Consider the following 22174-nt stretch of genomic DNA (forward strand, 5'->3'; position numbering starts at 1 on the left):
ATTCCTTATGAAAAAATACATCAGAAATATAGGATAACGATTTTTTCGAATAACATTTTCAGGAAAATTAAATTTGGAAGTTCCTCGTATTAGTGGTCATGCTATTGACGTAACTGATTGCACCTGAAGTTTATTAAACATTTATAAAATGAATGTTGTTTATAAAAATTGTGTGTGTCAAGTTGTTTAATTTTTATTCAATGATATATCAATACATGGCACATTTTTCACAATACCGATTTTACCATGTTGTAAATTTTCCTTCTGGCTTCTAGAATGAATTATTATCTAAAAAATTAAAAAATTCGACAAAGATCGTTTTTATTAGACGACACAAGACTATTCGCAGCTCTTCTCTGCCGTCTGATAAATTATACTAAATTAAAGTTAAAATATCTTTCCAAGTAATTGTTTTAAGATCCCAATGCTTACGTAATTGTAAAAAATTAAAAATTGAACATTTTTCCCTTGAAAAAATTGCACCAATGTTACTTCAGCGTACAAGGAATGTTTCTATAAGTGACTATTTGTTGGAAATGTAACACGTTGTTGCTTCGGTGGAGATGAGGTTTCACACGACTGATACTCCACTGAAAGCAAAATGCACGTTTGTTCATACGCAAATAATTTAATAAAAATGCGATCGAAAACGTAATATACGAGCATCCTCATTACAGACATCACTTGACAAATCAAATTTTACCATGGAAAGTAAATTTTCTGTGCATGTCGAGAACATCATCTACTGCAACAGCGATTAATACTGAATAAAACAATAAGCTTTTATGCACGACCCATGCTTTCAGTCACTCGTAAATATGTAGTTCTCCAAATAGAAAGAAAGTACTTGACATTGAATTACGCGTAATAAAGCCGTTCTTGAGCAATTTTCTTAAGCGAAAAGTGAATAAGTCATGAAGAGCTATTACATCAATAGCGCTTAATAAGGACAATGACAGTCTATAACAGTGGTTTGTATCTGTCTAAGAAATTAATCAATAGAACACGGGATAAAAGTCATAAGATCATTGGAGGTAGAATATTGTCTCGTGAAAAGTCGTTCTTTCTGCGCGTTCTTTATATCACTTCAATGGACGTGGATGCAATGGAGAAGAGATTTTTAAAAATCAACAGAATGTTTGGAATGCTAACTAGTGTTTGGCCATATCAGAAACCTTTCTCAAGATTAATACAAAGAATCATTGCTCTTACGATATTGTTTAGTTCTTTCGTTACGCAGGTATCGGTGTTTAGTTAGCTTCAATTTGATACTTGTAAAGATAAATTTTTATTTAATAATTATAAAAAGAAAAATTAGTAACAAAGACTTATGAAAAGGGGATAAACGTTATAAGCATTGTTTGTAATTATAGACCGCGTACCTAATACTTTTCCCCAGTATACGTGGAATTGTGACTAGTATGCCTTATTATATAGTAGTGCTTGGGACTTTTGTGAAAATGGGTAATTACTTTATAAACGAAACGAAGGTAAGATTGTTTTACGAAATTACTCGATCTATTTAAAATTCGAATTGTTTTAACATTATATTAACACATTGATGATCAGGCAGGATGATGTTAGGCTTTTATCATGGCAGAAGTATATGTAATATCAATGGATCTAAGATAATCTACAATTATGTTAATTAATCTTTGCTTCAACGCTCTTTAGCAGTTGAATTTCGAAACTTCGATGGTGCTCATGGTATATTTATTTTTAATGACGAGTTTTTTTGTTGAATGCCAAATTGCCAGCTTTACTGAATATAGAAATACGATCATCCTTCAAGAAAGAAACATATATGTAACTCTTTTTCAGCATTATACGGGTTGAATTCACGTGTAGGCGTTGATGAGTAAATCAGTTACTTTTGACTATAGACAACGAACTCTTCAAATTCGTGTCCTTGTTGTAATTGCAAAAACTCGTTTTCTACTTTAGGACTTTCGTAAAATTATAAGCCGCGAATGATTTAAGATTTGTGAAAGATACATATACTTTGTTCTAAACAAGCTTTATCGGGAAATTCTAGTTGAGATCAATGCTGAACCACATATTCACAGACTGGGCAACGATAAAATCAAAAGAAGAAATTGATATTATGATCACATATTCGCAAAGAGGATTTCTTCTCACCCTAAGCTATGCTTGTAAGTTTTTGAATATAATGCTCAAATTTCTAGTAATTCCTGTATCGATACTGATCATTATTTGCAATAGATAACATTTACGTTTTCCATTTATAGTACATGCTTTGATTACTGGCATATTGATGATTTCATGGCCACTTGTACCACCTATTTTAGATATCCTTATGCCGTTAAACGAATCCCGAAAACGCATGTTCATATACCCAGCTTATTATTTCGTGGATCACGAAAAATACTACGACATTTTAGCGATACATATGGTCATTGTCTTGTGCATGGCTGGTTTTGTATACTGCGCATGTGATGCGAATTACGTATACGCAGTGCAGCATGCTTGTGGACTGCTGGCCATCACAAGGTAAGAAACTCTTGCAAATTTAGTTTGTTTCCGTGACGATGCACGCTGTTGGCCATAAGTATTCGGACACTTGCTCATATTTAAAATAGAAACCGAACCGTCTTCGTTGACTTTATTTCCTAATTATTTTGTTATAGATACCTTGCTTCTTATGTATTTTATGTGTGTACCTTATATAAACTACTGAATAAAATTTGTTTGATTGCTTTTAATCCTTAGACTAATAGTATATAATTAGACAATAAAAATTATAGTTATGAACAATTTATATAGATATCGGTTCAGAAACGTAAGCGAAGGTGCGTTAGATCACTATAAAAATGATGCAAAGTTATCAAAATTCAATTATAGGAGCGTGCGTAAATCGATTCAGGCACATCAACATGCTCTAAGGTCAGTATCACCACTCACAGACCTGGAAATATATCATATAACGAGAAGAGAAATACTTTTGCAATAAAGCGTTTTTAAAGTTAAAATTCTACAAGTTTTCATCTGGATCTGCTTCGTTTAAAATATCATAAGAGAATTCGCTTCTCATTTCATGTAATGGCTCATTTCGTGAAAAAAATGATATTGTTTTATGAATTTTTTTGACAGACTAATTTGCACACTTTAACGTAGATATCTGAAGCTAATTGAAACGAATCATCACACTTATTTATTCATTTCTGTGGGAATGCTGATAATGTGTATCTGTGTGTCGTTGTTACAGGTATGAGGTCATTTGTTACCATTAATCTTACAAACATTTTCCATATTGATTAATCAACTACTCTAATTTAGGTGGCAAATGAGAAGAATGACTCGTGGCTGGTTCAGTATATATTTTTGTTTGCTCAATTGTTTCACACGCTTATTCTTACTGGTCAAGGACAATTTGTAATAAACGGACTAGACGATGTTTTTATCTCTATGTGAGTAAAGAATGAATATTAATAAAAAAGTAAAACGAATTTATTTTGATATATATCATAATAAGTAACCTATTCTTAAAACATAAAATAGCAACTCATCTGAAAATTTAAAAAAATTTAATTTTTCTGGACTGTCAATTTATAGATACATACAAGTTATAACTAAATCTTGGATGTTTGTACAAATTCATACCTTTATCAAAGTGATTAAAAAAATGAAACCTAAATAGAAATGTACTTCATTTACCAAATATTACAATGTACGCTGTAGTTTGGATATTTTGTATAACTTCTGTTATTACGTGTGCAAATTGTATCTATAAATATCCTATAAACATATACATATTTGTATACTGATTATAAATGCAAAAAACTACTCGGTCACTGGAAATACTCATATCCAAATACATCTGTCTCGAATATGTTGAACACAATGAAATTTTTGGGTACGGTACCATTTTCTCTCAAAAGATTACCTAAAATCTTCATATCGCGGCTGAGATTTTCTTCAATACACTGAAAATATTTGACGTTTTGAACCATTTTTTCAAATCTTCCGATTCTCTATCTTTTTATTGAATAAAATTGTTCTTTATAGATATGAATCGCCATGGTATACTTTTCCAGCGAAAATTCGAGCGTTATATATATTAGCGTTAAGAAGTTGTCTATCTCCTCCTCTGTTAACAGCCGGTGGTTTAATAGTATTAAATTTACGATCTTTCGCAGAGGTAGTATAACAATCTGACTCCAAGTTGATTTTAAACACTTTAAACACTTCAAACGCACAACTTTCTTTGAGCGGAGTTTTCGTTTCCAGATCATCAAAGCAGCCGTTTCTTATTACACAGTAATGAAAACAAAGTGATACTGTTCATAATGTGAAAATTATAATAATTAATAATGATATTTAATAATATGAAGTATAATAAACATAATGTGGAATAGAACAAGTTACGTAATTCATGTGAGATTCATAACAATATATTATATGTTATCATCATGTCAATACGCATGTTAGTTAATCAAAATATTTGTTACATGTAATTATAGAAAACGTAGATCATGACGAAACATAATCCATTATACATTACATGAATAAAATATACATAATTATAGTTATTCATGAGTTCATTGTCGAATTTACTTATTACATTGCGAATTTTTAACGTGAAATAGAATTACGATTATTAACTTTATTAAAATAATCAGACACTCAAAAATCTTTATCTTCTACTTATTTCTTTATTTTCTTAACTTCGTTGTTCTGTTGCAAATCTACTACATTATAACAGATTGCTTTTACATTATATGTAAGAACCTACGTTTCTCTATACAGGGGCACCAACAGGCAATAATGTTACTATTAACCAGCGATTTTAAACAATTGTTGAATGCTTAAGTCAAAAATTGTGGTGCAAAAATTCATATCTTAGTTTCAATGATTCTTTTTTACGAGTAAACATGACAAAGGATTTAACTATTTTGGGATAGTGGTAACCATTATCGATGACGGAAATTGTATTAGATTACTTTCAAACATCATCAACACTGTAATATTTTCCACTAACTGTTTTTCTATCAATATTAAATTATATTCTTAAAATGTATGTTGCATTCTTAATGATTTCATTTTTTAATTTTATTCGATATTTTTAAATAAGTGTACTTTTTAAAAAATTTTTTGAATCGTCAGCCATTACCTTTATTTAAGCAAAAAATTGACCTTCTCCCAATACTTGAAATAAGTGTTATTCTTGATCCGTGACTGAGGTATTAGATTTTGATTTTTAATCATGTATTTGTCCGCTATTTTTGGAAATTTCTGTTCTGGCTGAGCAATATTTTCCTTGATTTTATTCAAATAGGTTTCTGCGGAATATCGAGAGCACACATGTTACTTACCTTTTTATGTGTATGGGTATAATAGTGCTGTGTGTTAGTATTACTATGGTAGAGGTAAGTTTCTTGTAATCCACTTCATATCGTTGAACGCGACTTATCAATACACTATCAATTATTTGAGATTAGATCGCTACGATGGATCCCTGTTGGGATTTTTACAAGTTTATTGGCTTTCTGATTATTCAATTGTTGCATCTGTTCTGTCTAACGATGCAGGGACAGTTTGTCATAAATTCGTCCGATGAGATTTACGATGCAATGTGAGTGCAATACACATTCTGAAAATTTTATTTTCTTCAATAATAATGCAAGAAAATGAAAAATTATGATTATATATTCCTACGTAGATTAAAACATTTCATGTAATTTGGTAGTTCCTTCATTTATTTATATTTCTTTAATTTGACGCTTACAGTAGATTTTAGAATTGTCCTTTATAAAAAGAATATTTTATTATCAAATTTAATTAATATCCAGAAGAATAAATGAATTTTGTAACTTTTGAAAGAAATAAGATTAAAGTGAAATTAGTATGCTTTTGGTATGCCATTGGCTTTTCTAAATAGAAAATTTATTTATTTGATAATTTATTTCCGCTTCATTCAAGTGGTTGCTTGATCGATATAAGTATATGAAATTTATAAATTATAATGACATTCATAGATACGAAGCATAATGGTATAATACGAATCCAGAAATGCAAGCATTTTACGTGTTAGCATTACGGCGAAGTCTAACTCCACCCCGTTTAACTGCCGGCGGTTTAATACAATTGAACATGCAAAGTTTTTCAGAAGTAATGTATCACTAGTGTTATTTTGTATAATTATGAAACATTCGGTAGAACAATATTGGTGTATTTCAGGTGATGAAACTATGCGTTTCGTATTATACAGTGTTGAGAACAACATCGTAACTTCTTTAAATATGATTTTCTATACTATAAAGTACGCAGTATACATGTTATTGAGAGTAATTGTTTTATCAATACGAATGATAAACTGATATTACAGAAATAAATATTTAAAAATATATGGTTTTGTTTTTACTTACAGCATCTCACACAGATTGGATTCAAGACCCCTTTAATGAATATATACTATGTGTGTCGTGAAATTGACTCTGTAGTGGTACTCGCATGTCATGATTGCGTTGATAGAGTTTGAAGCAAATCTGAAAGTATTTATAAAAGATGTTTAATACAAGTATGAGCATGAATGGATTCCTTATGAAAAAATACATCAGAAATATAGGATAACGATTTTTTCGAATAACATTTTCAGGAAAATTAAATTTGGAAGTTCCTCGTATTAGTGGTCATGCTATTGACGTAACTGATTGCACCTGAAGTTTATTAAACATTTATAAAATGAATGTTGTTTATAAAAATTGTGTGTGTCAAGTTGTTTAATTTTTATTCAATGATATATCAATACATGGCACATTTTTCACAATACCGATTTTACCATGTTGTAAATTTTCCTTCTAGAATGAATTATTATCTAAAAAATTAAAAAATTCGACAAAGATCGTTTTTATTAGACGACACAAGACTATTCGCAGCTCTTCTCTGCCGTCTGATAAATTATACTAAATTAAAGTTAAAATTTCTTTCCAAGTAACTGTTTTAAGATCCCAATGCTTACGTAATTGTAAAAAATTAAAAAATGAACATTTTTCCCTTGAAAAAATTGCTCCAATGTTACTTCAGCGTACAAAGAATGTTTCTATAAGTGACTATTTGTTGGAAATGTAACACGTTGTTGCTTCGGTGGAGATGAGGTTTCACACGACTGATACTCCACTGAAAGCAAAATGCACGTTTGTTCATACGCAAATAATTTAATAAAAATGCGATCGAAAACGTAATATACAAGCATCCTCATTACAGACATCACTTGACAAATCAAATTTTACCATGGAAAGTAAATTTTCTGTGCATATCGAGAACATCATCTACTGCAACAGCGATTAATACTGAATAAAACAATAAGCTCTTATGCACGACCCATGCTTTCAGTCACTCGTAAATATGTAGTTCTCCAAATAGAAAGAAAGTACTTGACATTGAATTACGCGTAATAAAGCCGTTCTTGAGCAATTTTCTTAAGCGAAAAGTGAATAAGTCATGAAGAGCTATTAGATCAATAGCGCTTAATAAGGACAATGACAATCTATAACAGTGGTTTGTATCTGTCTAAGAAATTAATCAATGGAACACGGGATAAAAGTCATAAGATCATTGGAGGTAGAATATTGTCTCGTGAAAAGTCGTTCTTTCTGCGCGTTCTTTATATCACTTCAATGGACGTGGAAGCAATGGAGAAAAGATTTTTAAAAATCAACAGAATGTTTGGAGTGCTAACTAGTGTTTGGCCATATCAGAAACCTTTCTCAAGATTAATACAAAGAATCATTGCTCTTACGATATTGTTTAGTTCTTTCGTTACGCAGGTATCGGTGTTTAGTTAGCTTCAATTTGATACTTGTAAAGATAAATTTTTATTTAATAATTATAAAAAGAAAAATTAGTAACAAAGACTTATGAAAAGGGGATAAACGTTATAAGCATTGTTTGTAATTATAGACTGCGTACCTAATACTTTTCCCCAGTATACGTGAAATTGTGACTAGTATGCCTTATTATATACTAATGCTTGGGACGTTTGTGAAAATGGGTAATTACTTTATAAACGAAACGAAGGTAAGATTGTTTTACGAAATTACTCGATCTATTTAAAATTCGAATTGTTTTAACATTATATTAACACATTGATGATCAGGCAGGATGATGTTAGGCTTTTATCATGGCAGAAGTATATGTAATATCAATGGATCTAAGATAATCTACAATTATGTTAATTAATCTTTGCTTCAACGCTCTTTAGCAGTTGAATTTCGAAACTTCGATGGTGCTCATGGTATATTTATTTTTAATGAGGAGTTTGTTTGTTGAATGCCAAATTGCCAGCTTTACTGAATATAGAAATACGATCATCCTTCGAGAAAGAAACATATATGTAACTCTTTTTCAGCCTTATACGGGTTGAATTCACGTGTAGGCGTTGATGAGTAAATCAGTTACTTTTGACTATAGACAACGAACTCTTCAAACTCGTGTCCTTGTTGTAATTGCAAAAACTCGTTTTCTACTTTAGGATTTTCGTAAAATTATGAGCCGCGAATGTTTTAAGATTTGTGACAGATACATATACTTCGTTATCAATACATTCAAGTTTTATCGGGAAATTCTAGTTGAGATCAATGCTGAACCACATATTCACAGACTGGGCAACGATAAAATCGAAAGAAGAAAATGACATTATGATCACATATTCGCAAAGAGGACTTCTTCTCACACTGAGCTATGCTTGTAAGTTTTTGAATATAATGCTCAAATTTCTAGTAATTCCTGTATCGATACGGATCATTATTTGCAGTAGATAACATTTTCGTTTTCCATTTATAGTACATGCTTTGATTACTGGCATATTGATGATTTCATGGCCACTTGTACCACCTATTTTAGATATCCTTATGCCGTTAAACGAATCCCGAAAACGCATGTTCATATACCCAGCTTATTATTTCGTGGATCACGAAAAATACTACGACATTTTAGCGATACATATGGTCATTGTCTTGTGCATGGCTGGTTTTGTATACTGCGCATGTGATGCGAATTACGTATACGCAGTGCAGCATGCTTGTGGACTGCTGGCCATCACAAGGTAAGAAACTCTTGCAAATTTAGTTTGTTTCCGTGACGATGCACGCTGTTGGCCATAAGTATTAGGACACTTGCTCATATTTAAAATACAAATCGAACCGTCTTCGTTGACTTTATTTCCTAATTATTTTGCTATAGATACCTTGCTTCTTATGTATTTTATGTGTGTACCTTATATAAACTTCTGAATAAAATTTGTTTGATTGCTTTTAATCCTTAGACTAATAGTATATAATTAGACAATAAAAATTATAGTTATGAACAATTTATATAGATATCGGTTCAGAAACGTAAGCGAAGGTGCGTTAGATCACTATAAAAATGATGCAAAGTTATCAAAATTCAATTATAGGAGCGTGCGTAAATCGATTCAGGCACATCAACATGCTCTAAGGTCAGTATCACCACTCACAGACCTGGAAATATATCATATAACGAGAAGAGAAATACTTTTGCAATAAAGCGTTTTTAAAGTTAAAATTCTACAAGTTTTCATCTGGATCTGCTTCGTTTAAAATATCATAAGAGAATTCGCTTCTCATTTCATGTAATGGCTCATTTCGTGAAAAAAATGATATTGTTTTATGAATTTTTTTGACAGACTAATTTGCACACTTTAACGTAGATATCTGAAGCTAATTGAAACGAATCATCACACTTATTTATTCATTTCTGTGGGAATGCTGATAATGTGTATCTGTGTGTCGTTGTTACAGGTATGAGGTCATTTGTTACCATTAATCTTACAAACATTTTCCATATTGATTAATCAACTACTCTAATTTAGGTGGCAAATGAGAAGAATGACTCGTGGCTGGTTCAGTATATATTTTTGTTTGCTCAATTGTTTCACACGCTTATTCTTACTGGTCAAGGACAATTTGTAATAAACGGACTAGACGATGTTTTTATCTCTATGTGAGTAAAGAATGAATATTAATAAAAAAGTAAAACGAATTTATTTTGATATATATCATAATAAGTAACCTATTCTTAAAACATAAAATAGCAACTCATCTGAAAATTTAAAAAAATTTAATTTTTCTGGACTGTCAATTTATAGATACATACAAGTTATAACTAAATCTTGGATGTTTGTACAAATTCATACCTTTATCAAAGTGATTAAAAAAATGAAACCTAAATAGAAATGTACTTCATTTACCAAATATTACAATGTACGCTGTAGTTTGGATATTTTGTATAACTTCTGTTATTACGTGTGCAAATTGTATCTATAAATATCCTATAAACATATACATATTTGTATACTGATTATAAATGCAAAAAACTACTCGGTCACTGGAAATACTCATATCCAAATACATCTGTCTCGAATATGTTGAACACAATGAAATTTTTGGGTACGGTACCATTTTCTCTCAAAAGATTACCTAAAATCTTCATATCGCGGCTGAGATTTTCTTCAATACACTGAAAATATTTGACGTTTTGAACCATTTTTTCAAATCTTCCGATTCTCTATCTTTTTATTGAATAAAATTGTTCTTTATAGATATGAATCGCCATGGTATACTTTTCCAGCGAAAATTCGAGCGTTATATATATTAGCGTTAAGAAGTTGTCTATCTCCTCCTCTGTTAACAGCCGGTGGTTTAATAGTATTAAATTTACGATCTTTCGCAGAGGTAGTATAACAATCTGACTCCAAGTTGATTTTAAACACTTTAAACACTTCAAACGCACAACTTTCTTTGAGCGGAGTTTTCGTTTCCAGATCATCAAAGCAGCCGTTTCTTATTACACAGTAATGAAAACAAAGTGATACTGTTCATAATGTGAAAATTATAATAATTAATAATGATATTTAATAATATGGAGTATAATAAACATAATGTGGAATAGAACAAGTTACGTAATTCATGTGAGATTCATAACAATATATTATATGTTATCATCATGTCAATACGCATGTTAGTTAATCAAAATATTTGTTACATGTAATTATAGAAAACGTAGATCATGACGAAACATAATCCATTATACATTACATGAATAAAATATACATAATTATAGTTATTCATGAGTTCATTGTCGAATTTACTTATTACATTGCGAATTTTTAACGTGAAATAGAATTACGATTATTAACTTTATTAAAATAATCAGACACTCAAAAATCTTTACCTTCTACTTATTTCTTTATTTTCTTAACTTCGTTGTTCTGTTGCAAATCTACTACATTGTTGAGGTTATTAGATGTGTGAACAAAGAAACGTGTGGATAGATTGTAAGGTAGAAAATATATTTTAAATACTGAAGTGTAAATACAAGTAGGAATATATATGTAAGCTGGTCCAGATCCGCACGCTAGCAGTGTTACCCTATGACTAAAGGAACGCCGAAAAAAGACGTCGCACGTGTGCCGCTTATCGTCTGTCGTCGACGCATTCTTTTGTCTATGCGCTATCGACGACATCGGCGCCTTGTGAAAGCCGAAGACCAGATGTAGAGTTTTCTCAGAAGTATCGATCACTTCAACATACATTATAACAGTTTGCTTTTCGCATTATATGTAAAACCGTACGTCGACATTGTATAATTCATCCAATATCACTCGTTTCCAACATCTGTCATATTCATAATGTTAAAGTTGTACCTATGCGGAATAAGGACAACTGGTTCCTCCTGTAAGTGCAATAATTAAATATTCATGTGCATGCAGCATATACGTTACATTAGTGACATATAAGTAATAGTTATTTTGAAATTGATGCACTTTATCCTAAATACAATTTTAATGTGTCTTCACGGTTCCATTAACAGAACTAGATCCAGAAGTAGTAATGACGTACACTTACGTACGGAATTGTCAAACGTTCAGTTTGTTAACATTGGGCTTCTTCTACCATGAATAGAGCTACATTCGAGAAGCGATTCTTAAGGATAACGAAAATATTCGGGAAACTGAGTGGGATTTGGCCAGATCAAAATAAAGTTAAGTTCAGTTTGTGGGCTATGGTGCATATTACTATGGCATCATTCGTCTTCGTACAGGTACGTATCTACCAATTCATCTACTTGTCAATGTAAATGATTCTCGCAGTCATTAGATAATTCAAGGAAACATGATTAACTTTTAAATATCACTATTAAAATTTCACACCTTGCGAATTTCGTTTTAATATCAATATTCCATTTACAAATGAATTTTGCTCGTGGATTTTAAATGTTAAGAACAGACGTAAAATTTCTAAATAATTATGGATAGACCATTAAATTCAATTCCAGGTAGCAAGAATTGTACATATAGGCACTTTAGAAGTCGTGATAGAGCAGTCGTCTATAATAGGCACAGGAATTGTTATGGTCGTAAAACATGGTAACTATATTCTGAACGCAAAGAAGGTAAGAAAATGTTTGCTAATCATTACAAGATACTTTTAATTTGCATAGCAACCTTATAAATATTCTAGCTTAAATCCCTTTTGAATGACATGTCCGAGGATTGGGCAATCGATCGATTCAAAGAAGAGTTTGCCATTATGACGACATACGCATATAGGGGAACCACTCTTGCGATGTTCTACTTTGGTAAATCAATATCTAGAAAAGCAGGTTGCAACTCTGGTTGATAATTTCATTAGTACACAACATAAACTGATCTAGTTAACGCTTACGTATATAATCAAAATACAACAATTAATTCTAAATTACTCAATAAATGCATAACTAAATTTGAAACGTCAATATCGAAAACTGTTGCATTCGTGACGTAAAAGTACACAATGAATGGAAATCTGGTGCGGTTTTGTGATATTTTTTACTAAAAAATAAAAAAATTAAAAATGGGGACCGATTGTCCACACTAGGGTTCATTATTTAACATTTTGTAATATAATTAATAGACTGCGAATGTTTGTGCGTTTATGGGAAACTTGGAGGTATGAAAATGAACGAAATACACATAATATGAAAAACACATAAATATCCAAGATATATAGCATTCGTTATACAATGTCGTGAGTGAGAAAAATCTTTACTTAGGTTCCATCTTTTTGCATGTATGTGCAATAGTATGTATTTGCATAAATATCCGTAATGTAATAATTAAGATAACAACCATTTACTTCTAGTAAACGCGTGCATATGCGCATTTCTTTTCCTACAACTGCCGTGGACAGTGCGTCTAATGCACATGATGGGACCACACAATACATCGCTGCCAATGGTATACGCTATACCAGCTTATTATTTTGTCGAGGATGATCGCAAATATTATTACTACATTCAAATGTATCTGGGCCTCTCTATATTTGTCGTTCTCATTGTGTTCGTCGGTTGTGATACTTGTTACATGATCCTTGTGCAACATGCGTGCGCATTGCTAACTGTGGCCGGGTAAATAAAGCGAAAATTTGCTCCATGCTTCATATTTTATTAAACAAATTGTAATATTTCTAGATATCGCTTCAAAAATGCCATCAATGACCTTTCCTTCAATACGAAGAATCCCGAAAAGGAGGAAAAGGAGATAAATAAAAGACTACGTTTTTCTATACAGGGACACCAACGGGCAATAATGTCAGTATTAACCAGCGATTATAAACAATTGTTGAATGCTTAAGTGAAAAAGATATGGTACAAGAATTCATATCTTAGTTTCAATGATTTTTTTACGAGTAATCATGACAAAGGTTTCAATTATTTTTGGTTACTGATAACCATTATCGATATCAGAAATTGCTATTGGTTACTTTTTCAATCTTCAATTACTTTCAACTATTGTCAATATTGAAATAGATAAATATTTTTTAACTTCAGTGTCAGATAAATCTTTTGAATATTTAGCGATCGTGTTGTTCAACGTAAACAGAAATTATTATTCTCATAGTTTTTAAACTGATTCCTATTTTTGAGTTTGCTGTTATGTTCTTGCTTTTAATTATATGTTTTTCCGCTTCTCTTTCGGGGTTTCTGTTGCGGTCGAGAAACGTTTTCTTTAATTTTACTTCGCTACCAGGTTTCTGGCAAAAATCGAGAGTGCACATGTTATATACCTTCTTCTGTGTATGGGTATAATAGTCTTGTGTCTTAGTATTACGATGGTACAGGTAAGCTTCTTCTAATCGTCCTTGTGTCGTTGATCATGATTCATCAGTGAACTATTGATTGTTTGAAATTAGATCACTACGATGGAAATATGTCTGGATTTCTATAAGTTTGTCAGCTTTCTGATTATTCAATTGTTGCATCTGTTCTGTCTAACGATGCAGGGACAGTTCATCATAAATTCGTCCGATATGATATACAATGCAATGTGGGTATAATACATGTGTATTATGAACATTTTATTTTCTTATGTAGTCTTATCAACCACTCGCTTGGGCTATTAATAATGTGGAAGAACGAAGAATTATGATTCTATATTCCTGTATAGTATAAAGCGTTTTAGGTAATTTGGTAGTACTTTTATCTATTTATGCTCTTTTAAATTTTTCTGTATAGCATGTTTTGGAATTAAGTTAAATACAAAGTAATTATGTTTGCCATAAGCTTGTGTAAATCAGAAATTTCTAATCTATTTTCACCTCATTAGAGTGGTTGTTTGTACGACTTGAATGTATGAGATTTATAGACTGTAATGTAATTCGTAGATACGAGGCATCATGGTACAATGCAAATCCAAAGACGCAAGCGTTGTACATATTAGCGTTGCGGCGAAGTCTAACTCCACACTATTTAACTGCCGGTGGTTTAATAGAATTGAACATGCGAAGCTTCTTAGAAGTAATGTATCAATAATGTTATCTTCGATAATTACGATACATTTGCTGGACAATATTGATCTATTTCAGGTGATAAAACTATGCGTTTCCTATTACACAGTGTTGAAATCAACATAAACAACGGACCGATATATACTGCATTATAGTAATTTTTGAAACTAGTTTTTGTGAAATTGGATTTTAACCTTCAAGTGCTATCATGGATGCACTTTCACTATGTGAATTTTGTTTCATTATTGGCCTTTTAATATTATTATTACAACGTGATTTATGACCACTGCAAATAGTAATTTTTATATTTTTCATGTAATAGTAGATTATAACAGGACTTGAAGTTAAGTGTATTTATTTGACATTATTAACATCTAAAATAAGGAAAACATTTTCATCGACGCGAGGACCTTATTTTCGAATTTTCAATTCAAATCGTAATGTTCAATTTTACACACGGAAAAATTATTATAAAATTGCTATTCCGGAACAAACGAGACATATTATAAGTTTCGTATATCTTTTCTACATTTTTTGGTTCACGAGACGCAAAAATTTTCAGTATGAGATGTTGCTCAATGCTATGTAGAAAGATTAGTCAATCGATAGACTGAAAAATGAATTTGACGTTATGGTAGAGTACGCCAAAAAAGCTGCTTCATTTTGTCAGATATATCTTGCTGAGATAAATAATAAGAAAACTACGTCGTTTCATTCTACAATTTATTTCACATATCGCTGCAATCAATTTACAGGAATGGACGTTTTCTGTGCTACAGGTTTCATATAACTATCACTAACGCCATTTATTTTGGACATTTCACCGAAGAACGAAATGCCAGATTTGACATACATTTATCCAGCTTATTGTTATATCGACGACAGAAAGTATCGTGTGTTTATACGTTTTCGTATGACGTATACGATTATTTCAGCTTTTTTTTTGTGATTATCGGATGATTGATTGAAGATTGAAAAACTATTGTACTAGTAGTTCCGTGATAGTGCTGTCGCGGAGAAAAACTAGTGATGGCTGTGTCTAAAGCATGGAATAAGCAGATTCGTTGATGGCAATTTTAGTTAGGAAAGTGAGGGCAACGGTCATTCTTGCTAACTGAATAAGAAAAAGACTGGTGGGTAAGGATGGGTAAGAATCGAAGGTCGCTCGTCGTTGGCATTATACATGGGAAAAATCCGCTTTCCCGTGTTTCATCGGAATGGACAACTCAAAGGAATGCTTCAATTTAAAAGCAATAAGGGGCTTAAACATCTGGCCGTCTTGCCCGAGGGATAGAGTCTGGTTTAACACCTCACTGACCTAACTAAAGAAATAAAATAGACAAACTCGAAGATGGTATCCAGCTGGGGGTAGCCATTCACATAATATTTAGCAATAAAGCTAGAAAAATTTACCGAATGTCCAGCTGGACAAATTGTAAAGTGCAAATTAAATAAAGAAAAAAGAAACCTTGTTAAAGGTGAGCTTTTCTACGTGCAACCACGCACTGTTCCATGATAATTATAATCATCGTGGAAACGGTTGATATTTGAAGAATGATTCTAAAGAGAACCATTATAATAACATTAAAATGTATCATATAAATAACGTGTGTTCATCTGTAAATTACTAATGCATATTGTTTTAGGGATATAGATATACATTAGAGGGTGTTTAAACAATCGAAAATGAAGAAATTAATCGTTTCAATGCAAGATCGTCCGCTGAAGGATTTACCGAAGGCAAGTACATAAATCCCTCGTTTTCAGCACGTTCTAATCGTCTCCTTTATTTCATCGTCACGTAGAGAAACGTAATTCTCTTAGAACACCGTTCTAAAATGCCATTCTTATTATCGTGCAACGCAATATTGTCTACATTTGTTCATAACAGTTAATTCGTTAACTGCCTTCTAACATAGCAAAATGTTTTTGCTTCGTATGACTTGCGCGTATCGACTTCTTTTACATTCGGATATAAATCCATGTGAATGTCGAAATGCGAAACTATAGTGCACGCAACGGTGGTTAGTTAGTTTCTCAATGACATTGTTGGATTCAGAAACGGAAAAAGAGGCCGGGCATCGGCGCAGGTGTCACGTATATGAATTTCAATTCCACGTTAATCGAACGTTGCTGGATTCGTTGAAAATTATGCCGCGATCTCGCGCGTATACGCGCACGAACTATTCATGACTTGAGGCACGAGGCTTCTCGCGAAAGTAAAGAATCTAGAGTAATTGGCCACGTCGGGACAAGGAGAGCGAGTTTTTCTTTCTTTCAGCGGATATCTATCGCCCGTGGACGTCGTTAATCCCCCGCTTACGGGACAATAACGGTTCTATGAGTAATTGTGGAACGATAGCGTTGAGTCCCTTCTGCTTAAAATTATCTTACTTTAGCCTCCCTGCTTTCAGAGCAATTGGTATAATTGAACAATGTAATTAGCAGGCCCACGAAATGCAGATACCTTTCACGACTTTTTTTTTTTATCATTTAATTTGTACTTTACAATTTGTCCAGCTGGACATTCGGTAAATTTTTCTAGCTTAATTGCTAAATAACATGTGGATGGCTACCTCCAGAGTGACACCATCTTCGAATGACTTCCACGATGGACACGATGGCCTTCCTATGTGTGTTGAATCATCTTGAAACTTTATAGAAGTTACACGATACTTATATTAAATTACAAATGCACATATAACTCTGTCGAGATCACAAAAGTATTTAAACACTCAATGTTCTATTATATCGATAAAACCCAGTATTCAGTGGGCTGAATCCCCATTTCTCAAATTTATTATCATCTACTACGCATCATATTTTCCTAATACAAGTTTCCAGTCTTGGGACAAAGATTCCCATTGATTCTGGAGAAATTTTCTTGGAAAAATCCTTCGGAAATATGTCGTATCATGAGAACTATTTGACAGAGAAATTTTGCGCGCCATCTTCTTACGCCTCATATTCTCCTAACATAATCGCCTATTTTAATTCTTCTTTCTACGTCAACAGCTAGTTTTCACCTGCCCGTAAGCTGATTCAGCGCCAGGCTATTTCTACGAAACAATCAATCCCGCGGTATTCCGACTGCCAATTGAATCTCTCTCCCATCGCATGATTGCCCATCATCGAACAATCACGTCGAAAAATCGAGGACCGACTCATCCATGCGATCAGCTTCGATATTTGAAATTTCGAAAGAACGAAGAGGAAGAAAATAGAAAGATAGATCTCGTGGCTGGTGTAGGATAAAATCCAGCAAGATAGTTTCGCGACATGCGTCGATTTGAACGTAGGAGAAGCGCTTAAAGGTAAAAGTCATGACTCGTGATCGACAAACTCGTTGGAGGAACGATCGGTCTTAACGACTCGTCTCATCGGGAATTTTCAAGGATCACGGTGTTAATAAATTGCTGCAGGATAGGTGGCAACGAGCGTAGTAAACGAACCTGGTGGTTTCGTTAAATCCGACGGGAAACGCGACGAGAATCGTCGATTGAAAATTGTGCAATTTCGATTCGTTCCGATCGGTGAATGTCCATAGGCGACTTGACGAGCATTCCACGTCCTGTAATCTTGCTTCAGGGACGTTCATTGGAAAATAGGATTGCGTTGGAAAATGGAATTGCGTAGGAAAACGCTCGTTGAAAATTCGCAATTGTTATTCGGCGGAAGATGTTCCTTTTAAGTGATTTTTCCTTTGAAAATAATCGTAACTGACTCCATATTGTTTCTTCGTTGGATGTAATATACAAAACATCGTAGTATAGGATTTACAAATACACTGGCTCACGAAAGTATTTGAACTGGTCATAGAAAACTTTTATGTCTACATTGTGCATATATGTACATTATAATGCTATAAAATATAAAATTATTATGAAATAACTATTATCTGTTCTGGAGGATCTTTTTACCAATTTTATTCACTATCACAACGATTAATATTTTTAGTAAATATTATATATAAAATTGAAATGTAATAGGATAATATAGAGACTAAATTGATCAGAAGTCAGAATAGAAATTTTCCTAGAAAATTCTTCGGCTCTAAAAGGAATGTACTTTACGCAGGAAATATCTCGCTGATGTAACCGCAGTTCATCAAATCTAATGACCCGACTCCTCAACCGCAAAGCTAAATGAAACTCGTTTCGCATTGGTTACTGGGGAAACCTAAACCGACGATACGATTCAGCTATCCGAAAGATGTGTATCTTGAACTTGCTACGAAGAATTGTGAATTTTATAAATTATCAGTGAAATTTAAATAATTGAACAATCTGCTCAATGCAAAATCAATGGAAGTACGTTTACTGAAAGATTACGGTGTAGTAAACGTAATAAACAAGACGGATAACAAATAAGAAACAGCACCGAACGATAACCGGGTCGTAATAGCATCTGATATTTTCTATTTCACGGATTTAGAGGTTTCACGATTTACGACCACCGTTATTCTCTTGCAACGATACCCGCTGCATCGTTCCTCCTGGAAGTTGCAGTCGTTACGTCGAATAGTTACGCGATTTCGCTGTTTCTCTTTTGTCAGTACGCTTTGTCACGTTTCAATGTTATCATTTTCGTGTATTCCTTTCAGGATAATTAGCACCTAATATTCTGGAACTCGAAGATGGTATCCCGCTGGGGGTAGTCATCTACATGTTATTTAGCAATTAAGCTAGAAAAATTTACCGAACGTCCAGTTGGACAAATTGTAAAGTAAAATTTAAATAATAATAAAAAAAAAATATTCTGATGTTTATTCTTGTTATCTCCGAAATGATGCCTGATCGATATCTAAACGAGAAATATCGTTCACTTACATTATATTAGGGTTGGAACCTTTGAAACCTCAAAATCTCAAAATCCTTTGTTTTTCATTTTGATTGATGAAGTGAAAAAGTTTCGGAAGTTCGAAACTTTGTGCTATTTTTGTGATTCGAAATTCTCAATGTCTAGGTAAATAACAATATGTACACATAACTTTAGACGATGTGATATCGTGACGGTATAAAGTTATTTTCATTCAACTAATAGTAATCTCTGACTATATTATAAAAACAAGAATAATTTTCTTTCTATACGTACGAAGTTTTAATAAATTTACGATTATAAATAGGATTCATTGATGTTTTCTAAAGTGATTACACGAAATTCGATATCTTTTGCATCTGTCGTCAACAAAAAGGGGGTACCCTACTCATTCGATATGATAGATTATACATAGAATCAGATGGGGTGGGTCATTGGGGTGTACGATGTGACAAATTGGGGACGATGCGACGTGTCTTCCAATCGATAAGTACCGGTGACAAACAGGGTGGCTGCGTCATCTTGATAAGATTACTGAAAGATAGAAATATTACAAAAAACACGGTAGTTCATAAAAATATTTGAACACCTGGTACAGAAAAATTTTATGTAACGAGGTACGACTATCACAATTACATCGACAAAATTTTAAATGAATCTAAAAATGTACTTAGCGTCGATCAATATAATGAATAAATTTTTCTATTGTACACAGCAATTTAATCAACAAATTACAAAAGAGAATGTGCGATTAGTTATAAACTAGGCAATTTCATCGTTAGTTTCTACATTAAATCAATCCATTTACTTGGGAACACCAGTTAATCCTTCACTCGAATTGCCAATCTCTTGGATATAATTGTTTTATTTAGATTGCTTCATTTCTATCAAAAATAAATTGCGTTATATTCATACGTACAAGAACTGAATCCAATTTGACATTCATTGAAATTGATTTCCCTTTATTAACTTTCAGATGCGAAACTGTGCAAGTCTTCAGCTAAAAGACGATTCACTCAACAGATAAAATAAACACTTATAAAAATCTACATTACGAAACCATCGTTTATACTCAATCGCGAACAATTCTTTTCATCAAGATCCAATCTTCGCTATACAGCAACTACCAGTAGAATAGTAAAATATAAGGCATCTCGTGCACCTACTACCCGCATCTACGTGGAGGAAACACTACCACTGAAATCCCATGGTTGCATCGAGGCGCATCCGGTTCCATGAAGCGAAATTACGCGAATCTGTATGACCATAATTTACGCGCAGCAAAACGCGGATCTATCTTTGTCCTGAATATCGGAACCTATCGCGATCGAGCCGCGCGTTCTGGAAATATACAATCTGCTGTTGGTTTTCACTCCGCTTTCTCGTGCCGCGAAAAAATTCGAATGACGAACGATCGAACGAAAAGTGTCCTCCACGACGACGATGGCTTCCGTGTGTACTTAGCTGTTGCTCCCTGATCCGCTCAATTTCACGGACAAACGAACATGGAAGACGACAACGACGGTGTGTTCGTTCAATAAAGGAAAAGCGTGACAGTTCGTTTCGAGCCATATACGGTTTAGCCTAATTTCTGCCTCGTTTCGCGAGCCACCTCGTGGAATTTCTCGTCGATCTTGCGACAGACCGGTCGCTTATATGCGTATTTATCTTCTGGCGATTCTGCGAGTTCCATGAAATTGTGTCTCACGTGAACCAATGGTTCGTTAGGGGCGGACTTTGGTTTATGAGCGTCTTTGATTACTTAATACACACGAAGTTACGGTCAGAAGAAAAGTAAAAATGGCAGTTTAAATTGCACGGGAAAAACGCAGTTTTTCTACAATACTAAATTCTTATCGACAAGAAAAATGAATGTACACATTGTATGTCCTATAATGTAAGAGTATTTAGAGCAGGAAAGATTTAACACAAATTTTACTTGTACTCATGTACACAAGTATCAATGAACTTTCTTCTATACATCCACCATCGTGTCAGTGACACGTGTCCAGAAAAGAAATCTTATTTTCATAAATTTATTTGCCTATTAGAAGGAAACAGAAGATAGATTATTACGGGGAGGTAATAATAAGAATAGAAAATTCGCAATTCCATTTGAACGGTTAAAACCCAATACGTTGCCAACCAATTCCACGTGAAGACTATCTTTTCGTTTGATTGTAGAATGAAAAACGTCTTCCGGCATTCTCCTGAACATCAAAAAATGGTATCAATAACGTTAATCAACGCGATAACCTTTAAGAACCTATAAAAACTGCGAATTAAATATTTAATTAAGTATTTAAGTATTGAAGTTAATTTTTTTTCGTCCATCAAATATAATACAACCAACATTCCACAATTTTCCTTCTAACTCGGATCGTTTTCTTCTTCTGCTTTTTCTGTCTTTTCTTTGAAGACCGTAACTCATTGAAATTGAGCCTCGAGATCAGGAGGTCTCTTTTTAGAATTTCTCCTCGTGTACGACGATCTTTTGCCTCGTACTCTCTCTTCTTCGAGCCGCCCCATCGACGAAAGAAAAAAGGGAGGAA

The 22174-nt window shown here is 33.0% G+C and overlaps 1 protein-coding gene, 1 long non-coding RNA gene and 1 pseudogene across 2 annotated transcripts in view; 2 read left to right on the forward strand and 1 right to left on the reverse strand.

Annotated features, from left to right (window-relative positions):
* Positions 1–1090: 1090 nt before the first annotated feature.
* On the forward strand, positions 1091–6249 carry LOC139995707 (odorant receptor 13a-like; annotated as a pseudogene).
* LOC139995843 (uncharacterized) overlaps positions 6247–22174 on the reverse strand; it is a 192492-nt gene continuing 176564 nt past the window's right edge. Inside the window, exon 3 of the long non-coding RNA XR_011802076.1 lies at positions 6247–6506. This is a non-coding gene — a long non-coding RNA (uncharacterized lncRNA). The remainder of the gene's footprint in view (positions 6507–22174) is intronic.
* On the forward strand, positions 11659–15289 carry LOC139995581 (uncharacterized). The gene is made up of 9 exons (XM_072019190.1): positions 11659–12081; positions 12316–12432; positions 12501–12618; positions 13161–13425; positions 13489–13608; positions 14048–14138; positions 14211–14344; positions 14682–14814; positions 14883–15289. The coding sequence occupies exons 1-9, from the start codon at positions 11935–11937 to the stop codon at positions 14928–14930; spliced, it is 1173 nt and encodes a 390-aa protein (XP_071875291.1). The 5' UTR covers positions 11659–11934; the 3' UTR covers positions 14931–15289.

Source organism: Bombus fervidus, chromosome 16 (genome assembly GCF_041682495.2).
Source record: "Bombus fervidus isolate BK054 chromosome 16, iyBomFerv1, whole genome shotgun sequence".
In the NCBI taxonomy this organism is placed as follows: Eukaryota; Metazoa; Arthropoda; class Insecta; order Hymenoptera; family Apidae; genus Bombus; species Bombus fervidus.